The sequence below is a fragment of the Oncorhynchus masou genome, chromosome 17 (genome assembly GCF_036934945.1).
Source record: "Oncorhynchus masou masou isolate Uvic2021 chromosome 17, UVic_Omas_1.1, whole genome shotgun sequence".
Classification (NCBI taxonomy): domain Eukaryota; kingdom Metazoa; phylum Chordata; class Actinopteri; order Salmoniformes; family Salmonidae; genus Oncorhynchus; species Oncorhynchus masou.
Window position 1 is genome coordinate 34,057,182 of NC_088228.1, and position 26,527 is coordinate 34,083,708.

The 26,527-nt window shown below is 43.3% G+C and overlaps 1 protein-coding gene across 1 annotated transcript; it reads right to left on the bottom strand.

Annotated features, from left to right (window-relative positions):
• Window positions 1-507: 507 nt before the first annotated feature.
• LOC135558912 (Krueppel-like factor 2) lies at window positions 508-2,807 on the bottom strand. The gene is made up of 3 exons (XM_064993132.1): window positions 2,585-2,807; window positions 1,491-2,481; window positions 508-1,329 (listed from the first exon to the last, which is right to left on the bottom strand). The coding sequence occupies exons 1-3, from the start codon at window positions 2,651-2,653 to the stop codon at window positions 1,154-1,156; spliced, it is 1,236 nt and encodes a 411-aa protein (XP_064849204.1). The 5' UTR covers window positions 2,654-2,807; the 3' UTR covers window positions 508-1,153.
• Window positions 2,808-26,527: the final 23,720 nt, after the last annotated feature.

The window sequence follows — 26,527 nt, forward strand, 5'->3', positions numbered from 1 at the left end:
ATGGCACCCTATTACATAAAAATATATATACTTTGTTGTAAATATAGTGCCATTTGGGACTGTTGTGTTGTGCTGTGCCCCCTGTCTTGTCCTGTCCAGATGTCAGCCCAGCCACTCTCTCTCTCTGTAATTATGGAAATGTAATGTTAGTATTTATAGGCTTAACCCACAAGAAGCTGGCCTTGGCTGACTAACAGCTGGAAAATATCATTGTTTGAATTGAACCAAAGTCTCGAGGTTGAGAGGGGGTATATAGAGTAGCACTGTGTATACGCTTATAGTCTAATGGACTGTGTAATGGATTGTCTGTAGGATCTTAGGTCTGTTCTTCAGCATCAATTTTTAGTCTAAATATAAAGACCATATTATGGGGTGGATGTGGTTCACTAAGCTATAGTATAATGTGTGAACAACTTTCTCAGAAAAAGGAGTATTTAATGACTATGCGGTTAAATGCATAATTGCTCACATCGAGAGGTCAGTCGAGGATGTAATACAAATAAAGAATACATTTAAATGTATTTTAATATTTACAATATATACACAATTTACAGTATAAAATGCATATAGACTTCAGTAAAAAATAATCACACACAGGACATCTAGCCCTGGTAGTGTACAAAGGGGCTGGACCCAAAAGTGTAAGATTTCCATGAAAACAGATCACAGTTGAGTGTAAGGCAAGTTAAAGAATTTGAGACATTCCAAAAAAACATTCAGGCAGTTTAAACATCAAAACATTGTATTTCATAGTAGACTAAGTAAACTTGTTTTGTTATTTTGGTGACCTTGTAATTTTGCCATAGACAGTGTTTACAATAGCACACAGTCAGAATAACAGAAAGGCACTTGTGTCAATCACAGCACTAAAGTTTTGTAAAGGAAAGAAAATAAGTACAGGGCCAGCCCCACATAGGACTGTTTACTCAAAAACAAACACCCTACCAAGCGCTACAAAGCTTTAATATAACAAATATAACTAAGGTAGTACCAGCTACATTATTATAAAATAATAACATTTTTTCAATATATTTATGTATAACAAAATGGCATGTTTAAATATTTAAATAAAATGACCGATAGGCCTAATCAAAATAGGCATGAAGGACACCCCTTAACAACTCCCAATCAGTCATCGTGTACATCAATCACATCACATATGTCTCTTCATGTGAAGCGCGAGGTGGTCGGACCGGGAGAAGGCGCGATCACACAGGTGGCACTGGAAGGGCCGGTGACCGGTGTGTTTGCGGAAATGGCGGGTCAGTTCGTCGGAGCGAGCGAATTTCCAGCCGCAGCCTTCCCAGCCGCAATTGTATGGCTTTTCACCTGAGGAGACCGAACAAAAGAAACATAAGCTCTCTTGAGTAGGCCTACATTTATTCTCCATGAATATGGCCCTGTAATATTGTACGGTGACGCGTAAAGGTGTGTAATGTTACATGTTATGGTGCATAATGTGCTGAAAAAGCAAATACTTTTTATCTTACCAGTGTGCGTTCTGTGATGTGCCTTCAGATGCGAGCTCTTGGTGTAGGTCTTTCCGCACCCAGCGAATGTGCAGGTGTGCGTCGCCGTGCGCTTCCTTGGCCAGGTGCGGCGACCTCTCTTTGGTTTGGTCTCCAGCAGCTCCAGCGGAGAAGATGGGGGCGTCAGCAGTACCCTCTGTGTGTTTGGTTGCATGCTGAGTCCCTCCTCGTACACTCCGAACTGGTGAGCACCTTGGTATGGTCCAATCTGCATTTGGGTGGCTTGAGGCGCCCCGGGGCGGTGGTGTGCGTACGCCGCTGAGGACTGGTAGTTATGTGGGAATCTCATGGAGTGACACATCGGGTCCTGCTTCGGGCACTCGGAGCTCCCCTGATCGTTGGGGCTGAGCGGTGGCGTCATGTTTCTGGCTGCCCGCGGGGAGATGGCTACTCTCGGCTGCTCGAAGGACATCATGCACAACACGTTGCCCTCTTGCTTGATTTTCGGACACCTCTGGGGAACCATGCCCATAACAGGTCCATAACCGTCCATGGAAGGTTCCACTTTGATGTTATCTAAAATGTCCTGTCTGGGAAACTGCGTAGAGTTCACATACAACCTTCCTTGGATGCTGGAGGTGTTGCGCGTAATACCGACCACGTAGCTGTTCTCCCCTTCGTACGCGAGAAGCTCCGCCATCAGGCTGGTGCTGTAGGGGGGAGGTGGGGAGCTGTGCTCACTGGACGGGTAGGATGGCATGGGGTTCTCAGTGGTGAACAGGTTACCTGGATGATCCGTCGAGGACATGTAATACTCCGCTAAACCTGTTCCCAGCGCAGCAGTAGTCATGCTGTCTGAGCCAGTGGTGTTGGCCAGAATAAAATCCAGATCTAAGTAATTACAAAGATCCCCGTCGTTCTTTCTCCCGATACTGCGACAGTCCATGTTCTGTACCATATCAAGAATGGAGCAGCTGGAAGAAATGGGTTTGTCCATCTCGCTTTTCCACTTCTGCAACAACCAAGAGGATCACAGCATTAGACATGAAACACAGCTGAATCTCAAACAGAAGGCTATGAACATAAATGTTTTAGAGGTCTGTAGGCTTACTTACATGTTCACAACTTTTGGTTTGGTTTGCAAATGTCGAGATGGATGGCAAAATCACCCCGGAAAAAGACATTTTAAAAAAGATGATACCTTATTTTATGCCAAAGTTGATTCAGTGAGTGAGTGCCCTTTTGCGCTCACCTCGCACCAGAATCAGTGCGTTCTATATCTAACTGTTGCTCTTCCAAAGTTGCGCTTCAAAGTCATGAGCAAGTTTGAATGGTAGTAGGAGGTTCTCCAATCTTATAAATGTGACAGCCGAGTAGCTGGACCAATTGTGCGCAGCCGAGGAAATACGTTCAGGATGATGGTAAATTTAGCCCCGGTATATAAAGCAGTCCTCCAATGAGCTAAGTTATTGCGCTCTGTCAATTCAATTCAAGGGACTTGAAACATATGCTAACATTGCCAAAGCAAGTGAATTAGATAATATACAAATGTGAAATAAACAATAAAAATGGACAGTAAACATCACACTCACAGAAGTTCCAAATGTCATATTATGTATATATACAGTGTTGTAACGATGTGCAAATAGTTAAAGTACAAAAGGGAAAATAAATAAACATAAATATGGGTTGTATTTACAATGTTGTTTGTTCTTCACAGGCTGCCCCTTTCTTGTGGCAACAGGTCACAAATATTGGTGCTGTTGATGACACATTGTGATATTTTACCCAGTAGATACGGGAGTTTATAGAAATGGGGTTTGTTTTCAAATTCTTTGTGGAGCTGTGTAATCTGAGGATAATATGTGTCTCTAATATGGTCATACATTTGGCAGGAGGTTTCCACCTCATTTTGTGGGCAGCATGTGTAACAGTATAACTTTAAACCGTCCCCTCTCCCATACCTGGGCACAAACCAGGGACCCTCTGCACACATCAACAACAGTCACCCACAAAGCATCGTTACCCATCGCTCCACAAAAGCCGCGGCCCTTGCAGGGCAAGGGGAACCACTACTTCAAGGTCTCAGAGCAAGCGATATCACCGATTGAAATACTATTTAGCGGCACCACCGCTAACTAAGCTAGCCGTTTCACATCCGTTACACTCACCCCCCTTTTGACCTCCTCCTTTTTCTGCAGCAACCAGTGATCCGGATCAACAGCATCAATGTAACAGTATAACTTTAGACCGTCCCCTCGCCCATACCCGGGTGCGAACCAGGGACCCTCTGCACACATCGACAACAGTCACCCACGAAGCATCGTTACCCATCGCTCCACAAAAACTTCGGCCCTTGCAGAGCAAGGGGAACCACTACTTCAAGGTCTCAGAGCAAGTGACATCACCGATTGAAATGCTATTTAGCGCGCACCACCGCTCCACCCCCCTTTTGACCTCCTCTTTCTCCACAGCAACCAGTGATCCGGGTCAACAGCATCAATGTAACAGTATAACTTTAGACCGTCCCCTCACCCATACCCGGGTGCGAACCAGGGAACATCAACAACAGTCACCCTTGAAGCATTGTTATACCCATCGCTCCACAAAAGCAGCAGCTCTTGTAGAGCAATGGGAACTACTACTTCAAGGTCTCAGAGCAAGTGACGTCACCGATTGAAACGCTATTTAGCGCGCACCACCGCTAACTAAGCTAGCCGTTTCACATCCATTACACATGCACATAGCCTGTCATCTCTTGAGAGCCAGGTCTGCCCACGGCGGCCTTTCTCAATAGTGAGGCTATGTTCACTGAGTCTGTACATAGTTAAAGCTTTCCTTAAGTTTGGGTTAGTCACAGTGATCAGGTATTCTGCAACTGTGTACTCTCTGTTTAGGGCCAAATAGCATTCTAGTTTGCTCTTTTTTTGTTATTTACTTGACACATTGGAAATAATTATCATTTTGTTTTCTCATGATTTGGTTGGGTTTAATTGTGTTGCTGTCTGTCTCTCTCCCCACTCTGCCTTTCAGGTGAGCCTATAAAGCTCTGGGGAACCTCCCTCCACAATGATGACGCAGCCGGTGTGGTGCCGAAAAGCTCCCCTCTGCCAGACGCAATTCTTCATTGCTGCGACTTGCTTGCTAGTTAAAATTTCTGATCACGTTAGGCTGCGTTTTTTTTTTGTCGGTTTGATCGCAGGGAAGGCACTAGTAATGCCTGCAGTTTTGGTTTGGCTATTTGTTTCAAGTTTATTAGTCTATAAATAAATCTCTTTGCCAAAATTAGTCATCTCTCCCATGTCTTATTCGTCTTCCATGTTTAATATAACACACATACATTAATTATTCATTTGTTTGCCTATCCTGACATGATGTTTGTTCTATAGAAAGTATTTGACTCTGATGTGTGCAGATAGTATTTGACTCGAGCCACAAAATTAAGGAAATTAGAATCATTTTGGTAGCTCATGTTGACCAGTAGTGTGTGCCACAGAAAGCAACATTTGAGTATAAAGAAACATTTTGTAATGTTAATGTTCACACAATAACACAAAAACATCACAGAAAGTTAAGTTTGTTAACAAACACTAAATAAGAAATACAAATGTTGATCTTTGCATAATGAGATAGAAAATGACAATAAATCAAGTATAAACAGACAAATAACATAAACAAATATTGGAAAGCTGCAACAGCTCGACTAAACAGTTAGTCCACTTTTTATGCAACGTTTTCCAGGTGATATCATCAACTGGAACTCAAGCCTAACCTCGTCCCGACAGGCAGCGTAGACATATATCCTCCAATGATGGACTGGTGGAACCATCGTGGGCAGCGGCCACAACCAATCTGAAATTTATGATAAAAAAATGTAATATATTTAAAAGAAATTCACTTTCTTGAATTACAATTATTTCATTATCAGACAAAGCGGATGATACTACCTCTAGAAATATTTCTGCTTATACAAATTCGTACTCCTAAAAATGTGCTTTTAGAAGTGAGCAAGCAATTACCCAGTCAATGTCTTTCTCATTTATTGTCCACCTCCCCACAGAAGTGGCACAGTTGGCTCAGGTCATCTAGCGAAACATAATGTCAAGTAGTTTATACATGTATTTTTCTGAGAGAACAGGGAACAAGGGAATAGTATAGCTTTCTTGTAACATAATTATTTAAATACATGTGTTTTAGTGGCCATCGAGTCAGAAGTTTGATCAAAGATAACCTTGAAAGATCCATATAAATGTTTTTTTTTTATCTACCATTATATTAAATTAGAAATTGAACATGCCAGTGTTTTGGGGGAGAGTGACTGCTATTTCTTCTCGCATGATGTTAACATCTTTGTCCGTATTTGAAAAGACAATTGATTCCTCCTTCAGAACACATTCAGCAAACTGTGAAAGAAATTTGATGGGCATTTCAGTTTTCCCCAACAAAATGATGTTACACTTAAGATTCTAATTCGCAAGAATACAACGACACAGATATAATATAATTTGACAGTTCTGTTTTGCCTTGCCTTGTAGTCAGTACACTTTCTGTAGGTTAATTGTGCATTACTTTTATACTTACTTTCAAAGCAAAGACCACACAAGAAGTAGCATTTTGTTGGCATGGGTGAGGATACCACCCCCCCTGGAGATATAACACCCCTTATCTCTCCGGAATGATCTGAACATATATGTTAATTAAAGTACAGCATTATGAAGCACTTCATTGATTGCAATATAGAGATTAATAACAGAGGGGAATCTGAAAATGCAGGGATTCCAACAGGGTGTGAGTTGAAGTAGTCAAAACTGGAGCTGACAAGGCTCTGATTTAGCATCTTTGGGGGATCGCTGGATGGTGTGGAGGAAGAAGCAGAACGTTCAGGTTTAGGGTTGGAATGTAAATTACATGTGATCATCTCGGATTATCTGAATTCTAAGAATGGGCAGGCATTCTCTCAGATGAAGAGCATCTCCATCTTGCTGATTATATGCTGTCATCCAGGTGGAAATGTCACCCGCATATCTGATGTAGGAAAAGAGATATGTTGTGTGTATAGTGAAAATGTTTATGTATATGTGCTCTACGTGTGTGGATATAAATCTTGGTATAATTATTATCATTATTGTGTTTTGTGGTTGAGGGGTGGGGTGGGGTGGGGTGGGGTGAGGGGAGGTTGATGGGGATGGTGGAGGTGCTGGGGGTGTCCTATTAAGGATGAAGGGACCTATTGGGAAGAGGATTCTTCGAGGCACATTCAGTCATAGTTTTGTTTATTCAATTATTACACATTTATACATTTTTTCTTATTTTTTTCTATTTTTATAACTGTTTACTGTGATTATGGATATGCACTCATGTTGACTTATATATTAGTGTAACGACTTTCCTCTGTTGAAGAAGGAGCGGACCAAAATGCAGCGTGGTGGTTACTCATGTTTAATGATGGAAAAATGACTTGCCATGAAAATATCGAAATGTACAAAAACAACAGACGGAAACGTGAAAAAACTATACAGCCTATCTAGTGAAACTAAACACACAGACAGGAACAATCACCCACAAAACACTCAAAGAATATGGCTGCCTAAATATGGTTCCCAATCAGAGACAATGATAATCACCTGACTCTGATTGAGAACCACCTCAGGCAGCCATAGACTACGCTAGACACCCCACAAAACCCCAAGACAAAAACACACCACAATAACCCATGTCACACCCTGGCCTGACCGAATAAATGAAGAATAAACATAATATATTTCGACCAGGGCGTGACAGAACCTCCCCCCTAAGGTGCGGAATCCAGGACGCACATCAAAACAATAGGGAGGGTCCGGGTGGGCGTCTGTCCATGGTGGCGGCTCCGGCTCCGGCGCGGGACGTGGAACCCACTCTATAAATGTCTTAGTCCCCCCTCCTCGCATCCTAGGATAGTCCACCCTCGCCGCCGACCATGGCCTAGTAGTCCTCACCCAGAACCCCACTGGACTGAGGGGCAGCTCCGGACTGAGGGGCAGCTCGGGACTGAGGGGCAGCTCGGGACTGAGGGGCAGCTCAGCATTGAGGGAAAGCTCGGGACTGAGAGGAAGCCCAGCACTGAGAGGAAGCCCAGCACCGAGAGGAAGCCCAGCACTGAGAGGAAGCTCAGCCAGGTAGTTGGATCTGGAAGATCCTGGCTGGCTGGCGGTTCTGGCAGATCCTGGCTGACTGGAAGATCTGGAAGAGTCTGGTTGACTGGCAGATCTGGAAGAGTCTGGTTGACTGGTAGATCTGGAAGAGGCTGGTTGACTGGCAGATCTGGAAGAGTCTGGCTGACAGGCAGATCTGGAAGAGTCTGGCAGATCTGGAAGAGTCTGGCAGACTGGCGGATCTGGAAGAGTCTGGCTGACTGGCGGATCTGGAAGAGTCTGGATGACTGGCAGATCTGGAAGAGTCTGGCTGACTGGCAGATCTGGAAGAGTCTGGCTGACTGACGGATCTGGCTGCTCCATGCTGACTGGCGGCTCTGGCTGCTCCATGTAGACTGACAGCTCTGGCGGCTTCTTGCAGACTGGCAGCTCTGGCTGCTCCATGCAGACTGGCAGCTCCATGCAGACTGGCAGCTCCATGCAGACTGGCAGCTACTTGCAGACTGACAGCTCTGGCTGTTCCATGAAGACTGACAGCTCCTTGCAGACTGACAGCTCCTTGCAGACTGGCAGCTGCTTGCAGACTGACAGCTCCTTGCAGACTGACAGCTCCTTGCAGACTGGCAGCTCCTTGCAGACTGGCTTCTCCGGCTGCTCCATGCAGACTGACAGCTCTGGCTGTTCCATGAAGACTGACAGCTCTGGCTGCTCCATGCAGACTGACATCTCTGGCTGCTCCATGCAGACTGACAGCTCGGGCTGCTCCATGCAGACTGACAGCTCGGGCTGCTCCATGCAGACTGTAGAGGAGGGAGGCTCTGGCTGCGCTGAACAGGTGGGAGACTCCGGCAGCGCAGGAGAGGAGAAAGGCTCGGGCAGCGCTGAACAGGCGGGAGACTCCGGCAGCGCAGGAGAAGAGAAAAGCTCCGGCAGCGCTGAACAGGCGGGAGACTCCGGCAGCGCTGGAGAGGCGAGAGGCTCCGACAGCGCAGGAGAGGAGGAAGGCTCCGGTAGCACTGGAGAGGAGGAAGGCTCGGGCAGCGTTGAACAGGCGGGAGACTCCGGCAGCGCTGGAGAGGCGAGAGGCTCCGACAGCGCAGGAGAGGAGAAAGGCTCCGGTAGCGCTGGAGAGGCGAGGCGCACTGTAGGCCTGATGATGCGTGGTGCTGGCACTGGTGGTACTGGGCTGAGGACACGCACAGGAAGCCTGGTGCGGGGAGCTGCCACCGGAGGGCTGGTGTGTGGAGGTGGCACAGGATGGGCTAGACCGTGAAGGCGTACTGGAGATCTTGAGAGCAGTGTTGGCACAGGACGTGCAAGGCTAGGGATGTGCACAGGAGGCCTGGTGCGTGAGGCTGGCACCAACTTCACCAGCCGACTAACACACACCTCAGGACGAGTATGGAGCGCTGACCCAGGTGCCATCAAATCCCTGACACGTTCCGTCAGGCGAATTCCATGCAAAAAGTACCAACACAGCAACTCCCTCATTTCTCTCTCCTCCAATTTCCCCATTAACTCCTTCACAGTCTCTACTTCACTCACCTCCAACACCGGCTCTGGTTCTGGTCTCCTCCTTGGCTCCTCACGATAAACAGGGAGAGTTGGCTCAGGTCTGACTCCTGACTCTGCCACACTCTCCCTGAGCCCCCCCCCAAGAAATTTTTGGGGCTGACTCTCGGGCTTCCTAGCCAACCGTGTTCCCTCGTATCGCCGGCTCCTCTCTCCGGCAGCCTCTGCTCTCCTAAGTGCCTCCACCTGTTCCCATGGGAGGCGATCTCTTCCAGCCAGTATCTCCTCCCAAGTGTAACAACCCTTGCCTTCCAAAACGTCTTCCCATGTCCATTCCTCCTTTCGCTGCTCCTGCTGCCACTGCTTGTCACCACGCCGCTTGGTCCTGTTGTGGTGGGTGATTCTGTAACAACTTTCCTCTGTTGAAGAAGGAGCGGACCAAAATGCAGCGTGGTGGTTACTCATGTTTAATGATGGAAAAATGACTTGACATGAAAATACTGAAATGTACAAAAACAACAGACAGAAACGTGAAAAAACTATACAGCCTATCTAGTGAAACTAAACACAGAGACAGGAACAATCACCCACAAAACACTCAAAGAATATGGCTGCCTAAATATGGTTCCCAATCAGAGACAACGATAATCACCTGACTCTGATTGAGAACCGCCTCAGGCAGCCATAGACTACGCTAGACACCCCACAAAACCCCAAGACAAAAACACACCACAATAACCCATGTCACACCCTGGCCTGATCAAATAAATGAAGAATAAACATAATATATTTCGACCAGGGCGTGAAAATTAGAATTTTCATTTTCGCACAGAGTACAATTATTATTACTATTACTACTCTACATTCTTAAAATCTTAAACAGAAAAAGTGTTTAAAAAATGAAGGAAAAGCAAGATGGGATGGGGGATTGAGGGATGGGTAGAGAGAATAGTTGAGGGCTCTGAAAACTATTCTAGCTTAAATAACCAATTCCTTTTGTGACTAGTCGAATACTTCCAGTGGCACACAATCAGAAGGCATGATAGGTAGCCAAAAAGTGTGCCAGGCCTTGCAGTCCCAAGATAGAAGGGGGGGGGCGGAGTTCGGCAGGCAAGATCATTTCCTTATATTGTGGCTAAAGTCAAATGCTTTCTGTGGCACACATCAAAGTCAAATGCTTTCTACAGAACAAACTTCAGGTCAGGATAGGCAACCAAATGAATAATTCATGTATGTGTGTTATATTAAACAAATAGCCAAAGCAAAAACTGCAGACATTACTAGTGCCTCCCCCACGATCAAACCGACATAAAAAATAAAATGAAATGCAGCCTAATGTGATCAGAAATCTTAACCAGCAAGCAAGTCGCAGCAATGAAGAATTGAGTGCGTGCACATTCATGTGAAGGGGGAGGGGGGAGCTTTTCGGCACAACAGGGTTGTAAGACTCGAAAGTTGGCAAATACTTGCAAGCAGGGGAGTATTCATTACAGAAACTGTTTACTGTTTAAGAACCAAAGGGAAGCAAATGGAGCAAACGAAACGGGGAGGGACCTAACTGAATTGGTCAAATATAAACTCTGTTGCAAAACAGACTCAACGTTTTGCAACAGAATCGGTGTAAAGATTAGACCCTTGGTTACACATACAGTTGAAGCCGTAAGTTTACATACACTTAGGTTAGAGTGATTTAAACTTGTTTTTCAACCACTCCACAAATGTCTTGTTAACAAACTATAGTTTTGGCAAGTTGGTTAGGACATCTACTTTGTGCGTGACACAAGTAATTTTTCCAACAATTGTTTACAGACAGATTATTTTGCTTATAATTCACTGTATCACAATTCCATTGGGTTAGAAGTTGACATACACTAAGTTGACTGTGCATTCAAACAGCTTGGAATATTCCAGAAAATTATGTCATGGCTTTAGAAGCTTCTGATAGGCTAATTGACATAATTTGAGTCAATTGGAGGTGTACCTGTGGATGTATTTCAAGGCCTACCTTCAAACTCAGTGCCTCTTTGCTTGAAATCATGGAAAATTCAAAATAAATCAGCCAGGATTTGGTTCATCCTTGGGAGCAATTTCCAAAGGCCTGAAGGTACCACATTCATCTGTACAAACAATAGTACGCAAGTATAAACACCATGGGACCATGCATCCGTAATGCAGCTCAGGAAGAAGATGCTTTCTGTCTCCTAGAGTTAAACATACTTTGGTGCAAAAAGTGTGAATCAATCCCAGAACAACAGCAAAGGACCTTGTGAAGATGCTGGAGGAAACAGGTACAACAGTATCTATATCCACAGTGAAACGAGTCCTATATCGACATAACCTGAAAGGCTTCTCAGAAAGGAGGAAGCCACTGCTCCAAAACCTCCATAAAAAAAACAGATTATGGTTTGCAACTGCACATGGGGACAAAGGTCATACTTTTTGGAGAAATGTTCTCTGGTCTGATGAAACAAAAAATATAACTGTTTGGCCATAATGACCATCGTTATGTTTGGAGAAAAAGGGGGAGGCTTGCAAGCCGAATACCACCATCCCAACCATGAAGCATGAGGGTGGCAGCATCATGTTGTGGGGGTGCTTTGCTGCAGGAGGAACTGGTGCACTTCACAAAATAGATGGCATCATGAAGACGGAACATTATGTGGATATATTGAAGCAACATCTCAAGACATCAGTCAGAAAGTTAAAGCTTGGTTGCAAATGTGTCTTCCAAATGGACAATGACCCCAAGCATACTTCCAAAGTTGTGGCAAAATGGCTTAAGGACAACAAAGTCAAGATATTGGAGTGGCCATCACAAAGCCCTGACCTCAAGCCTATAGAACATTTGTGGGCAGAACTGAAAAAGTGTGTGCGAGCAAGAAGCCCTACAAACCTGACTCAATTACACCTGCTCTGTCAGGAGGAATGGGCCAAAATTCACCCAACTTATTGTGGGAAGCTTGTGGAAGGCTACCTGAAACGTTTGACCCAAGTTAAACAATTTGAAGGCAATGCTACCAAATGCTAATTAAATGTATGTAAACTTCTGACCCACTGGGAATATGTTGAAAGGGAGGAAAGTAGGGTCGAAGAGGCAGAATCAGGAGACATGAGGGAGAAGGAGTGAGCAGAAGGGAGAGATGATAGGATAGAAGAGGAGAGCGTAGTGGTAGAGAAAGAGCTAAGATTGCGATGGCACATGACCATCTGGGTAGGGGCAGAGTGGTTAGATTTGGAGGAAAGGGAGACAGAAAAGGAAACAAAGTAGTGATCATAGACCTGAATGGAGGTTGCAGTGAGATCAGTAGGCGAGCATCCTCTGGTAAAGATGAGGGTTAGCGTATTGCCTGCCTTGTGAGTTGGAGGGGATATGGAAAGGATAAGGTCAAAAGAAGCAAGAAGGAGAAAGAGAGAGTTGGAAAGAAATTAATTGAAGGCAGACGTCGGGAGGTTGAAGTTGCCAAGTTTGAATAGCGATGAGCCATCATCAGGAAATTAGCTTATCAAGGTGTCAAGCTCATTGAGGAACTCTCCAAGGGCACCTGGTGGGTGGACCATGAAATGGACCATGATTGATCAAATGTCTTGAGGATGCAGATGAGTAGGGCATTCGCATAGACCAATCGAGCTAATTGAGTTTAATTTGCTTGACTATGTAGGTCGGAGTTATTTGGCTATAAGTCTGCTGGAGAGGAACCACATATGATCTTGTTGTTTTTAGTGACAGGATTGTATGTTGATGAGTAATGATTCCACAGAACGAGTAGCGCCCAAAGAGCTGATTTTCCTTGAATTAAATATTTACACAATAGTTTGACTATAGGCAATAAAAAATACAATTTCACAACTATGCACCGACGAGAAGGAATAAATACTATATACTGTACCAGTCAAAAGTTTGGACACAATCATGTTTTAACCAAAAAAGTGTTGAACATATCATAATATATTTAACATTTGATTTTCTTCAAATAGCCAGCCTTTGCCTTGATGATAGCTTCGCACACTCTTGGCATTCCCTCAACCAGCTTCATGCGGTAGTCACCTGGAATGCATTTCAATGCATTTCAATTAACAGTGCCTTGTTAAGTTAATTTGTGGAATTTCTTTCCTTAATACATTTGAGCCAATCAGTTGAGTTGTGACAAGGTAGGGGTGGTATACAGAAGATAGCCCTATTTGGTATAGTCCATATTTTGACAAGAACAGCTCAAATGAGCAATAAGAAATGACAGTCCATCATTACTTAAAGACATGAAGGTCAGTTAATCCAGAAAATGTCAAGAACTTTGAAAGTTTCTTCAAGTGCAGTCACAAAAACCATCAAGCACTATGATGAAACTGGCTCTCATGAGGACCGCCACAGTAAAGGAAGACCCAGAGTTACCTCTGCAACAGAGGATAAGTTTATTAGTTACCAGCATCAGATTGCAGCCCAAATAAATGCTTCACAGAGTTCAAGTAACAGACACATCTCAACATCAACTGTTCAGAGGAGACTGTGTGAATCAGGCCTTCATGCTCAAATTGCTGCAAAGAAACCACTACTGAAGGACACCTATAAGAAGAAGAGACTTGTTTGGGCCAAGAAACACAAACAATGGGCAATGGATGTCTGTCCTTTGGTCTGATGATTCCAAATGTGAGATTTTTGGTTCCAACTGCCGTGTCTTAGTGAGACGCAGAGTAGGTCAACGGATGATCTCTGCATGTGTGGTTCCCACCGTGAAGCATAGAAGAAGAAGTGTGGGGGTACTTTTCTGGTGACACTGTCTGTTATTTATTTAGGATTGAAGGCACACTTAACCAGCATGGCTACCACAGCATTCTGCAGTGATAAGCCATCCCATCTGGTTTGCGCTTAGTGGGAATATCATTTGTTTTTCAACAGGACAATGACCAAACACACCTCCAGGCTGTGTAAGGGCTACAATCCAATTGAGATGATTTGGGATTAGTTGGACCACGGAGTGAAGGAAAAGAGGCGAACAGGTGCTCAGCATATGTGGGAACTCCTTCAGGACTGTTGGTGAAGTTGGATGAGAGACTGCCAAGAGTGTGCAAAGCTGTCATCAAGGCAAAGAGTGGCTACTTAAAAGAATCTCAAATATAAAATATATTTAGATTTGTTTAACACTTTTTTTTTGATTACTACATGATTTAATGTATTATTTCATAGTTTTGATGTATTCACTATTATTCTACAATGTAGACAATTGTAAAATAAAGAAAAATCCTTGAATGAGTAGGTGTGTCCAAACTTTTGACTGGTACTGTAGGTCTGACTTACTGGTACACATCCTACCCTTCACTACACAGAGAGGGCTGTCAATTTCATTGTAACCCACTCCTTATCTGGGTGTTACATTTATATCATCTCTGTCATGAGCTGGAGCGGGAGAGCGAGGGAGAGCTACACAGGCTAGGCAGGTAGGACGTCCTGCTTAGAGAGTCAGTGATGAGGGAGTGTGTGTGTAAGAGTGAGTGGGATTCTGCTCCTGCTCTCGGCTTTTATATGCTGGTTATTTTTAACCACACACCCCTGGCCTGTCTTATTACACTATTTCCGCCGCAGGCCACTCAGGAAGAGTGCCATGCTCGTTTTCCTGCTCCCACACACACGCACACACACGCGCGGCCAAATCCCAGAATGATAGCATTCAGAGACTTACCATCTCCTGTTGGAGGGGAAAAAATAAAAAAAGAGTCGGAGGGGGAAAGAAGAAATGTTAAACCGAAGAAGGTTAGCACGTGCCAATGAATGGCGTGAGATTCAAAGACTTGGCCCCTTTCCTGTTCTAATTTCAGTTCACCTCAAATATTTGTGGAAAGGAGAGAGAAAGACCTGTGTTCACAGTTTTGACATCTGTAGGACTAGGCTAGGCAAAGAAGAGTCAAGACTAAAGGCACCCTATTCCCTACATAGGGTTCTGGTCAAAAGTAGTGCACTATTGGCCCATGGTCAAATGTATTGCACTATATAGGGAAAAGGGAGCCATTTTGGATGCAATTTAAAATAATTCCCATGGCTAAAGAACTTTCAGTTAAAAATAAAACCCCAAACAAACAAACAAAAACAAATTAAAAGAACAATCAAAAGTTGGCACTATGGGGACAAAAGCTATCTACCAATTTTTATGTCTATAGTGTTGCATAACAGGGTCTGATTGCATAGTTACAATAATATTGTTAGTATATGTGTACATAACATGTTTCCACCAGATTGTTAGTGATAAATACAATCGTAAGCCCAAAGAAGTCTCCAATAAACCTTACAAAATCTTAAGATATGATTTGTCTTTCTTGAGATGACCAGTTTGACAGATCTAGACTTTCTGCGATTTAGACTTTCTTTCCATATTATTAGTAACACTTTTAAAGGTAAGACCCAGGTGCAGACAATGTCGAAGTAACAAAAGCTTATTAAAACGAACACGGGCAGTGAAAAAAGCAGGATGGCAGGCAGGCTCAGAGGTCGGTAATCCATAGTGTGGCAAAGGTTCGGGAAGGAAAGGCAGGGTCAGGGCAGGCAGAAAGATCAAAACCGGAAAAACATGAAAACAGGCACTATAGACAGGACAGGAGCAAGGGGAAAAACTCTGGTAGGTATGAATGAACAAAAAGAACTGGCTACAGACAAACATAGAACACAGGTATAAATACACAGGGGAAAATGGGGAAGATGGGCAACATATGGAGGGGGGTGGAGACAATCAGGTGAAACAGATAGGGTGCTATATGTGCTATATGTGTACTAGTGCCCTGCATCCATCCTCATCAGTGTATGTATATATATATATATATATATATATATATATATATATATATATATATATATATATATATATATATATATATATAGTGGGGCAAAAAAATACATTATTACAGGCCTCTCTCTATATATATATATATATATATATATATATATATATATATATATATATATATATATATATATATATATATATATATATATAGTATGATTCCAGTGTAGTCTAGGAGACACGCAAAAGTAGTAATGGTTAAGATTAAATCATACATTATTATGAGCTGTGTTTGAAGTTTTGCGTAGTAAATGTCCATATTGATAGTCTCCGCGCACACACACATTCAACAATACCTCTGTACTAACACACATTCCACAGTCTGATAGGACCCTAACCCCAAACATAGTGAAAGCTAAATTGGTCTCTGAAACCTATGTGTTAGGGAAACCCACCTCTCCAAAGTTTTTAGCTCTCACTTTCCTGAACATGCTAGTAACAACTACATGTGGATATAATTGAGTGAAAGTGAGAGAGAGAGAGGTAGAGCGAAAGCAGTGTATAGGAGAGATGGGGGCCAATTTATTATCTGTTAATATTCAGAATGATACTGGTTTCTCGGCGTTCCACAATCCTTGCGCAGGCTGTGCATTTTTTTTCTTTCTCCCAAAGTGCAAAGAAAGGTTATTTTTCTGTTATTAATGAGAATGGTCTAAATGAACCAGAGATTCCGTAGGGCTGCCTGGTCATACAGTATATCTGTCTATGTTGTAATGTGGGTTATTTGGTAACCCCGTGCTGGGTAAATATTGGACAGAACACACACTGGGTTATTTTGAACGATCCAGTTAGGTTGGGTTGTTTGGATTAGTTTTTATTTTAACCATCAGTTGGGTTGACTCAGCAGCTGGGTCTTTTTAATGCAATCATAGGTTATCTTCAGGAGGGGTGGCCTATTAGGGACATGACTTTCATATAACTATTTGTGGCCACCCGTAAGAGTAAATGTCATTCCTGTTCATCATGTTCAGTTATTATTATTTTGTCTTTTTTTATTAACCCAACCACAACCCACCCAAATATATGTTTTTTGTTTTTACAGCTTTTTTGCTATATATAAATTTTGCATATCAGACTTTACATATTTTTTTATTTTTTATTTCACCTTTATTTAACCAGGTAGGCAAGTTGAGAATAAGTTCTCATTTACAATTGCGACCTGGCCAAGATAAAGCAAAGCAGTTCGACACATACAACAACACAGAGTTACACATGGAGTAAAACAAACATACAGTCAATAATACAGTAAAAAAATAAGTCTACATACGATGTGAGCAAATGAGGTGAGATAAGGGAAGCAAAGGCAGAAAAAAAGGTTATGGTGGCGAAGTGAATACAATATAGCAAGTAAAACACTGGAATGGTAGATTTGCAGTGGAAGAATGTGCGAAGTAGAAATATAAATAATGGGGTGCAAAGGAGCAAAATAAATAGATAAATGAATACAGTAGGGGAAGAGGTAGTTGTTTGGGCTAAATTAAAGATGGGCTATGTACAGGTGCAGTAATCTGTAAACTGTTCTGACAGCTGGCACTTAAAGCTAGTGAGGGAGAAAAGTGTTTCCAGTTTCAGAGACTTTTGGAGTTCGTTCCAGTCATTGGCAGCAGTGAACTGGAAAGAGAGGCGGCCAAAGGAAGAATTGGTTTTGGGGGTGACCAGAGAGATATACCTGCTGGAGCGTGTGCTAAAGGTGGGTGCTGCTATGGTGACCAGCGAGCTGAGATAAGGGGGGACTTTACCTAGCAGAGTCTTGTAGATGACCTGGAGCCAGTGGGTTTGGCGACGAGTATGAAGTGAGGGCCAGCCAACGAGAGTGTACAGGTCGCAGTGGTTGTGTAGTATATGGGGCTTTGGTGACAAAACGGATGGCACTCTGATAGGCTGCATCCAATTTATTGAGTAGGGTATTGGAGGGTATTTTGTGAATGACATCGCCGAAGTCAAGGATCGGTAGGATGGTCCGTTTTGCAAGGATATGTTTGGCAGCATGAGTGAAGGATGCTTTGTTGCGAAATAGGAAGCCAATTCTAGATTTAACTTTGGATTGGAGATGTTTGGTGTGAGTCTGGAAGGAGAGTTTACAGTCTAACCAGACACCTAGGTATTTGTTGTTATCCACATATTCTAAGTCAGAACCGTCCAGAGTAGTGATGCTGGACGGGCGGGCAGGTGCAGGCAGCGATCGGTTGAAGAGCATGCATTTGGTTTTACTTAAGATTTAAGAGCAGTTGGAGGCCACGGAAGGAGAGTTGTATGGCATTGAAGCTCGTCTGGAGGGTTGTTAACACAGTGTCCAAAGAAGGGCCAGAAGTATACAGATTGGTGTCGTCTGCGTAGCGGTGGATCAGAGACTCACCAGCAGCAAGAGGGACATCATTGATGTATACAGAGAAGAGTGTCGGCCCAAGAATTGAACCCTGTGGCACCCCCATAGAGACTGGACAGACAACAGGCCCTCCGATTTGACACACTGAACTCTATCTGAGAAGTAGTTGGTGAACCAGGCGAGGCAGTCATTTGAGAAACCAAGGCAATCGAGTCTGCCAATGAGGATGTGGTGATTGACAGAGTCGAAAGCGTTGGCCAGGTCAATGAATACGGCTGCACAGTATTGTTTCTTATCGATGGCGGTTTAGATATCATTTAGTACCTTGAGCGTGGCTGAGGTGCACCCATGACCAGCTCTGAAACCAGATTGCATAGCGGAGAAGGTGCGGTGGGATTCGAAATGGTCGGTAATCTGTTTGTTGACTTGGCTTTCGAAGACCTTAGAACTGCAGGGTAGGATAGATATAGGTCTGCAGCAGTCTGGGTCAAGAGTGTCCCCCCCTTTGAAGAGGGGGATGACCGCAGCTGCTTTCCAATCTTTGGAAATCTCAGACGACACGAAAGAGAGGTTGAACAGGCTAGTAATAGGGGTTGCAACAATTTCAGCAGATCATTTTTACAAAGAAAGGGTCCAGATTGTCTAGCCCGGCTTTGTAAGGGTCCAGATTTTGCAGCTCTTTCAGAAAATCAGCTGACTGGATTTGGGAGAAGGAGAAATGGGGAAGGCTTGGATGAGTTGCTGTGGGGGGTACAGTGCTGTTGACCGGTGTAGGGGTAGCATGGTGGAAAGCCTGGCAAGCCGTACTAAAATGCTTATTGAAATTCTCAATTATAGCGGATTTATCAGTGGTGACAGAGTTTCCTATCCGCAGTGGAGTGGGCAGCTGGGAGGAGTTGTTCTTATTCTCCATGGACTTTACGGTGTCCCAAAACATTTTTGAGTTTGTGTTGCAGGAGGCAAATTTCTGCTTGAAAAAGATAGCCTTGGCTTTTCTAACTGCCTGTGTATATTGGTTTCTAACTTCCCTGAAAAGCTGCATATCACAGGGGCTGTTCGATGCTAATGCAGATTGCCATAGGATGTTTTTGTGTTGGTTAATTAAGGGCAGTCAGGTCTGGAGAGAACCAAGGGCTATATCTGTTCCTGGTTCTATATTTCTTGAATGTGGCATGCTTATTTAAGATGGTGAGGAAGGGATTTAAAAAAAATAACCAGGCATCCTCTACTGACGGGATGAGATCAATATCCTTCCAGGATACCCGGGCCAGGTCGATTAGAAAGGCCTGCTCGCTGAAGTGTTTCAGGGAGCGTTTTGACAGTGATGAGTGGAGGTCGCTTGACCACGGAAGGAGAGCGCAACATAGCTTCAGCGTGTAAATCAGCTCGAAACATGTGTCGGCATCGAGTAATTGTCTTTGGCCCCCTCCCAGTTAGGGGGAGTGATGAGCTCTACAGCAGAGTCTCACAACTCAATCGCTGGTTGAAAACTGTTTTCTGCCCCTCCCAAAAGATAGAATTTGTAGATAATTGGCCCTCTTTCTGGGACTCACCCACAAACAGGACCAAGCCTGACCTGCTAAGGAGTGACGGACTCCATCCTAGCTGGAGGGTGCTCTCATCTTATCTACCAATATAGACAGGGCTCTAACTCCTCTAGCTCCACAATGAAATAGGGTGCAGGTCAGACAGCAGGCTGTTAGCCAGCCAGCCTGCCAGCATAGTGGAGTCTGCCACTAGCACAGTCAGTGTAGTCAGCTCAACTATCCCCATTGAGACCATGTCTGTGCCTCGACCTAGGTTGGGCAAAACTAAACATGGCGGTGTTTGCCTTAGCAATCTCACGAGGATAAAGACCTCCTCCATTCCTGTCATTATTAAAAAGAGATCATGATACATCACATCTCAAAATAGGGCTACTTAATGTTAGATACCTTACTTCAAAGGCAATTATAGTCAATGATCTAATCACTGATCATAATATTGATGTGATTGGCCTGACTGAAACATGGTTTAAGTCTGATGAATTTACTGTGTTAAATGAGGCCTCACCTCCTGGCTAAACTAGTGATCATATCCCCCGTGCATACCGCAAAGGCGGAAGGTGTTGCTAACATTTACGATAGCAAATTTGAATTGACAAAAAAAAATGGCGTTTTCATCTTTTGAGCTTCCAGTTATGAAATATATGCAGCCTACTCAATCACGTTTTATAGCTACTGTTTACAGGCTTCCTGGGCCATATACAGCGTTCCTCATTGAGTTCCCTGAATTCCGATTGGACCTTGTAGTCATAGCCGATAATATTCTAATCTTTGGTGACTTCAATATTCACATGGAAAAGTCCACAGACCCACTCCAAAAGGCTTTCTTAGCCATCATCGACTCAGTGGGTTTTGTCCAACATGTCTCTGGACCTACTCACTGTCACAGTCATACTCTGGACCTAGTTTTGTCCCATGGAATAAGTGTTGTGGATCTTAATGTTTTTCCTCATAATCCTGGACTATCGGACCACCATTTTATTACGTTTGCAATTGCAACAAATAATCTGCTCAGACCCCAACCAAGGAACATCAAAAGTTGTGCTATAAATTCACAGAAAACACAAAGATTCCTTGATGTCCTTCCAGACTCCCTCTGTCTACCCAAGGACGCCAGAGGACAAAAATCAGTTAACCACCTAACTGAGGAACTCAATTTAACCTTGCGCAATACCCTAGATGCAGTTGCACCCCTAAAAACTAAAAACATTTCTCATAAGAAACTAGCTCCCTGGTATACAGAAAATACCCGAGCTCTGAAGCAAGCTTCCAGAAAATTGGTACAGAAATGGCGCCACACCAAACTGGAAGTCTTCCGACTAGTTTGGAAAGACAGTACCGTGCAGTATCGAAGAGCTCTTACTGCTGCTCGATCATCCTATTTTTCCAATTTAATTGAGGAAAATAAGAACAATCTGAAATTCCTTTTTGATACTGTCGCAAAGCTAACTAAAAAGCAGCATTCCCCAAGAGAGGATGGCTTTCACTTCAGCAGTAATACATTCATGAACTTCTTCGAGGAAAAGATCTTGATTTATTAGAAAGCAAATTACGGACTCCTCTTTAAATCTGCGTATTCCTTCAAAGCTCAGTCGTCCTGAGGCTGCACAACTCTGTCAGGACCTAGGATCAAGAGATACACTCAAGTGTTTTAGTACTATATCTCTTGACAATGATGAAAATAATCATGGCCTCTAAACCTTCAAGCTGCATACTGGACCCTATTCCAACTAAACTACTGAAAGAGCTGCTTCCTGTGCTTGGCCCACCTATGTTGAACATAATAAACGTCTCTCTATCCACCGGATGTGTACCAAACTCACTAAAAGTGGCAGTAATAAAGCCTCTCTTGAAAAAGCATAACCTTGACCCAGAAAATATAAAAAACTATTGGCCTATATCGAATCTTCCATTCCTCTCAACATTTTTAGAAAAGGCTGTTGCGCAGCAACTCACTGCCTTCCTGAAGACAAACAATGTACATGAAATGCTTTAGTCTGGTTTTAGACCCCATCATAGTACCTAGACTGCACATGTGAAGGTGGTAAATAGCCTTTTAATGGCATCAGACCGAGGCTCTGCATCTGTCCTTGTGCTCCTAGACCTTAGTGCTGCTTTTGATACCATCGATCACCACATTCTTTTGGAAAGATTGGAAACCCAAATTGGTCTACACGGACAAGTTCTGGCCTGGTTTAGATCTTATCTGTTGAAAATATATCAGTTTGTCTCTGTGAATAGTTTGTCCTCTGACAAATCAACTGTAAATTTTGGTGTTCCTCAAGGTTCCATTTTAGGACCACTATTGTTTTCACTATATATTTTACCTCTTGGGGATGTCATTCGAAAACATAATGTTAACTTTCACTGCTATGTGGATGACACACAGCTGTACATTTCAATGAAACATGGTGAATCCCCAAAATTGCCCTCGCTGGAAGCATGTGTTTCAGACATAAGGAAGTTGATGGCTACAAACTTTCTACTTTTAAACTCGGACAAAACAGAGATGCTTGTTCTAGGTCCGAAGAAACAAATAGATCTTCTGTTGAATCTGACAATTAATCTTAATGGTTGTACAGTCGTCTCAAATAAAACTGTGAAGGACCTCGGAGTTATTCTGGACCCTGATCTCTCTTTTGAAGAACATATCAAGGCTGTTTCAAGGACAGCTTTTTTCCATCTACGTAACATTGCAAAAATAAGAAAATTTCTGTCCAAAAATGATGCAGAAACATGAATCCATGCTTTTGTCACTTCTAGGTTAAACTACTGCAATGCTCTACTTTCCGGCTACCCGGATAAAGCACTAAATAAACTTCAGTTAGTGCTAAATACGGCTGCTAGAACCCTGACTAGAACCAAAACATTTGATCATATTACTCCAGTGCTAGCCTCCCTACACTGGCTTCCTGTCAAGGCAAGGGCTGATTTCAAGGTTTTACTGCTAAACTACAAAGCATTACATGGACTTGCTCCTACCTATCTCTCTGATTTGGTCCTGCCATACATACCTACACGCACGCTACGGTCACAAGACGCAGGCCTCCTAGAATTTCTAAGCAAACAGCTGGAGGCAAGGCTTTCTCCTATAGAGCTCCATTTTTATGGAATGGTCTGCCTACCGATGTGAGAGACGCAAACTCGGTCTCAACCTTTAAGTCTTTACTGAAGACTCATCTCTTCAGTGGGTCATATGATTGAGTGTAGTCTGACCCAGGAGTGTGAAGGTGAACAGAAAGGCTCTGGAGCAACGAACCACCCTTGCTGTCTCTGCCTGGTCGGTTCCCCTCTTTCCACTGGGATTCTCTGCCTCTAACCCTTATTACAGGGGCTGAGTCACTGGCTTACTAGGGCTCTTTCATACTGTCCCTAGGAGGGGTGCGTCACTTGAGTGGGTTGAGTCACTGATGTGATCTTCCTGTCTGGGTTGGCGCCCCCCCCCCTGGGTTGTGCCGTGGCGGAGATCTTTGTGGGCTATACTCTTGTCTCAGGATGGTAAATTGGTGGTTGAAAATATCCCTCTAGTGGTGTGGGGGCTGTGCTTTGGCAAAGTGGGTGGGGTTATATCCTTCCTGTTTGGCCCTGTCCGGGGGTGTCATCGGATGGGGCCACAGTGTCTCCTGACCCCTCCTGTCTCAGCCTCCAGTCAGTTTGTTATATCTGGAGTACTACTCCTGTCCTATCCGGTGTCCATTGTGAATTTAAGTATGCTCTCTCTAATTCTCTCTTTCTCTCTTTCTTTCTCTCTCTCAGAGGACCTCAGCCCTAGGGCCATGCCTCAGGACTACCTGACATGATGACTCCTTGCTGTCCCCCGTCCACCTGGCCGTGCTGCTGCTCCAGTTTCAACTGTTCTGCCTGTGATTATTATTATTTGACCATGCTGGTCATTTATGAACATTTGAACATCTTGGCCATGTTCTGTTATAATCTCCACCCGGCACAGCCAGAAGAGGACTGGCCACCCTACATAGCCTGGTTCCTCTCTAGGTTTCTTCCTAGGTTTTCACCTTTCTAGTGAGTTTTTCCTAGCCACTGTGCTTCTACACCTGCATTGCTTGCTGTTGGGGTTTTAGGCTGGGTTTCTGTACAGCACTTTGAGATATCAGCTGATGTACAAAGGGCTATAGAAATACACTTGATTTGATTTGACCGCTGACCCATTACGGATGCAGGCAATGAGGCAGTGATCGCTGAGATCTTGGTTGAAAACAGCAGAGGTGTATATTTCGAGGGCAAGTTGGTTAGGATGATATCTATGAGGGTGCCCGTGTTTACGGCTTTGGGGTGGTACCCGGGAGGTTCATTGATCATTTGTGTGAGATTGAGGGCATCAAGCTTACATTGTAGGATGGCTGGGGTGTTATGCATGTTCCGGTTTAGGTAATCTAGCAGCACGAGCTCTGAAGATAGATGGGGGGGCAATCAGTTCACATATGGTGTCCAGAGTTCAGCTGGGGGCTGAGGGTGGTGTATAGCAGGCGTCAACGGTGAGAGACTTGTTTTTAGAGAGGTGGATTTTTAAAAGTAGAAGTTCAAATTGTTTGGGTACAGACCTGGACAGATGGACAGAACTCTGCAGGCTATCTCTGCAGTAGATTGCAACACTGCCCCCTTTGGCCATTCTATCTTGTCTGAAAATGTTGTAGTTAGGGATGGAGATTTCAGAGTTTTTGGTGGTCTTCCTAAGCCAGGATTCAGACATGGCTACGACATCCGGGTTGGCAGAGTGTGCCAAAGCAGTGAATAAAACAAACTTAGGGAGGAGGCTTCTAATGTTAGCATGCAAGAAGCCAAGGCTATTACGGTTACAGAAGTCATCAAAATAGAGCGCCTGGGGAATAGGAGTGGAGCTAGGCACTGCAGGGCAGTATTAGGAATCCAATGTGCCATTTGTTTATTTCTGTGTTTACGTGACTAATGCTAATACTTTTTGGAAAATGTGTTGTATAAGTATAAAAAAAAAAGTTTTTAAAAACATCCAAACGCATGCACAAGCATGACAGCTTCATTCCTATATCAATAACACGACTAAACAATAGATTTGTCGATAAAACATATGTCCAATCGCAATCAATCAAAATCAAACCATCAAAGTGAACACTGTCACATTCACCTATAATATCAGTTGAACAGTACCACAACTATGAGAAACTCAGTTGAACAGCAGGGTGTCAGTTAAGTCCAACAGTGCATGGCTGTGCTCAAGTTCTCCCACTTAAAAAGATGAGAGAGGCCTGTAATTTTCATCATAGGTACACTTCAACTATGACAGACAAAATGACAAAATGATTTATACATAAATTCCAGTCATACTTTATTGAACACCTTTTCAAAGGCCTGGTATTTTTTAAATAATTCATCATGTTCCATTGTTTCAAGTAATTGTCGTATATTATCTCCAATATATCATCCAGTTAAAAAAAACTGTCAAATCAGGATGAACAATATCTGGCAAAACCTGTATGTGCTATACATTTTGCCAGGATTTTAAAGTGAAAGAGGCCTCCTGTTTTTTAAATTGACTTGATCTTTATACCTACCACCTGGGTCCTGTTTCAATAGTAATGAAATCAGACCTTCTTATTGAGTACCTGAAGGTTTACAATTTTATAGGAGTAGTTAGAAGATGCTAATAATAAATCTTTGAGTACATCGAAAAAGGTCTGATATAACTCTTCTGGTATACCATCAAGCCTTTGTGTTTTTCCAGACCAAAATGATTTAATTGCCTCAAGTTTTTCCTCCTCTGTAATTTGGCCTTCACACAGGTCTTTCTGTACATTTGTTAATTGTACTTTATTATTATTATTAAGAAAGAAATCCTTACAGTTAACATCATTCAGTGGAGATGGAGGAGACTGAAAGGGAAACATATGCTTAAAATATTTTGCAGAGCCCCATCTGTTTTAAGCCCCACATTATTAGCATTTTTTTTTTAATTATATTTTTATATTTATTTTTGTATTTTTTGGAGGGGAGCTTGCCTGTTTTGCATGTTATTTTGGCATCGTTACGTGTCACATTTCAGTTTGCAAACAATGTAAAAAAAGATATATACAGTGGGGAGAACAAGTATTTGATGCACTGCCAATTTTGCAGGTTTTCCTACTTACAAAGCATGTAGAGGTCTGTAATTTTTATCATAGGTACACTTCAACTGTGAGAGACGGAAACTAATAAGAAAATCCAGAAAATCACATTGTATGATTTTTAAGTAATTAATTTGCATTTTATTGCATGACATAAGTATTTGATCACTTACCAACCAGTAAGAATTCTGTCTCTCACAGACCTGTTAGTTTTTCTTTAAGAAGCCCTCCTGTTCTCCACTCATTAACTGTATTAACTGCACCTGTTTGAACTCGTTACCTGTATAAAAGACACCTGTCCACACACTCAATCAAACAGATTCCAACCTCTCCACAATGGCCAAGGCCAGAGAGCTGTGTAAGGATATCAGGGATAAAATTGTAGACCTGCACAAGGCTGGCATCAAATACTTGGCAGTGTATCAAATACTTGTTCTCCCCACTGTATATCATTGAGTTAATAAAGACGCATGGTCTCTTTTTTGTTTTCTTGAGTAAGGCAGCTTCAAAATGCAGGTTTCAGCCTAGCTCAGTACTTTTTGCGGTGGTGGGGCAAGCCAGCAAAACATATGGAGCGTTGTGTCCGGATTTGCTCAGTGTTCTGTCACTATGTCATTGCCAAGTCT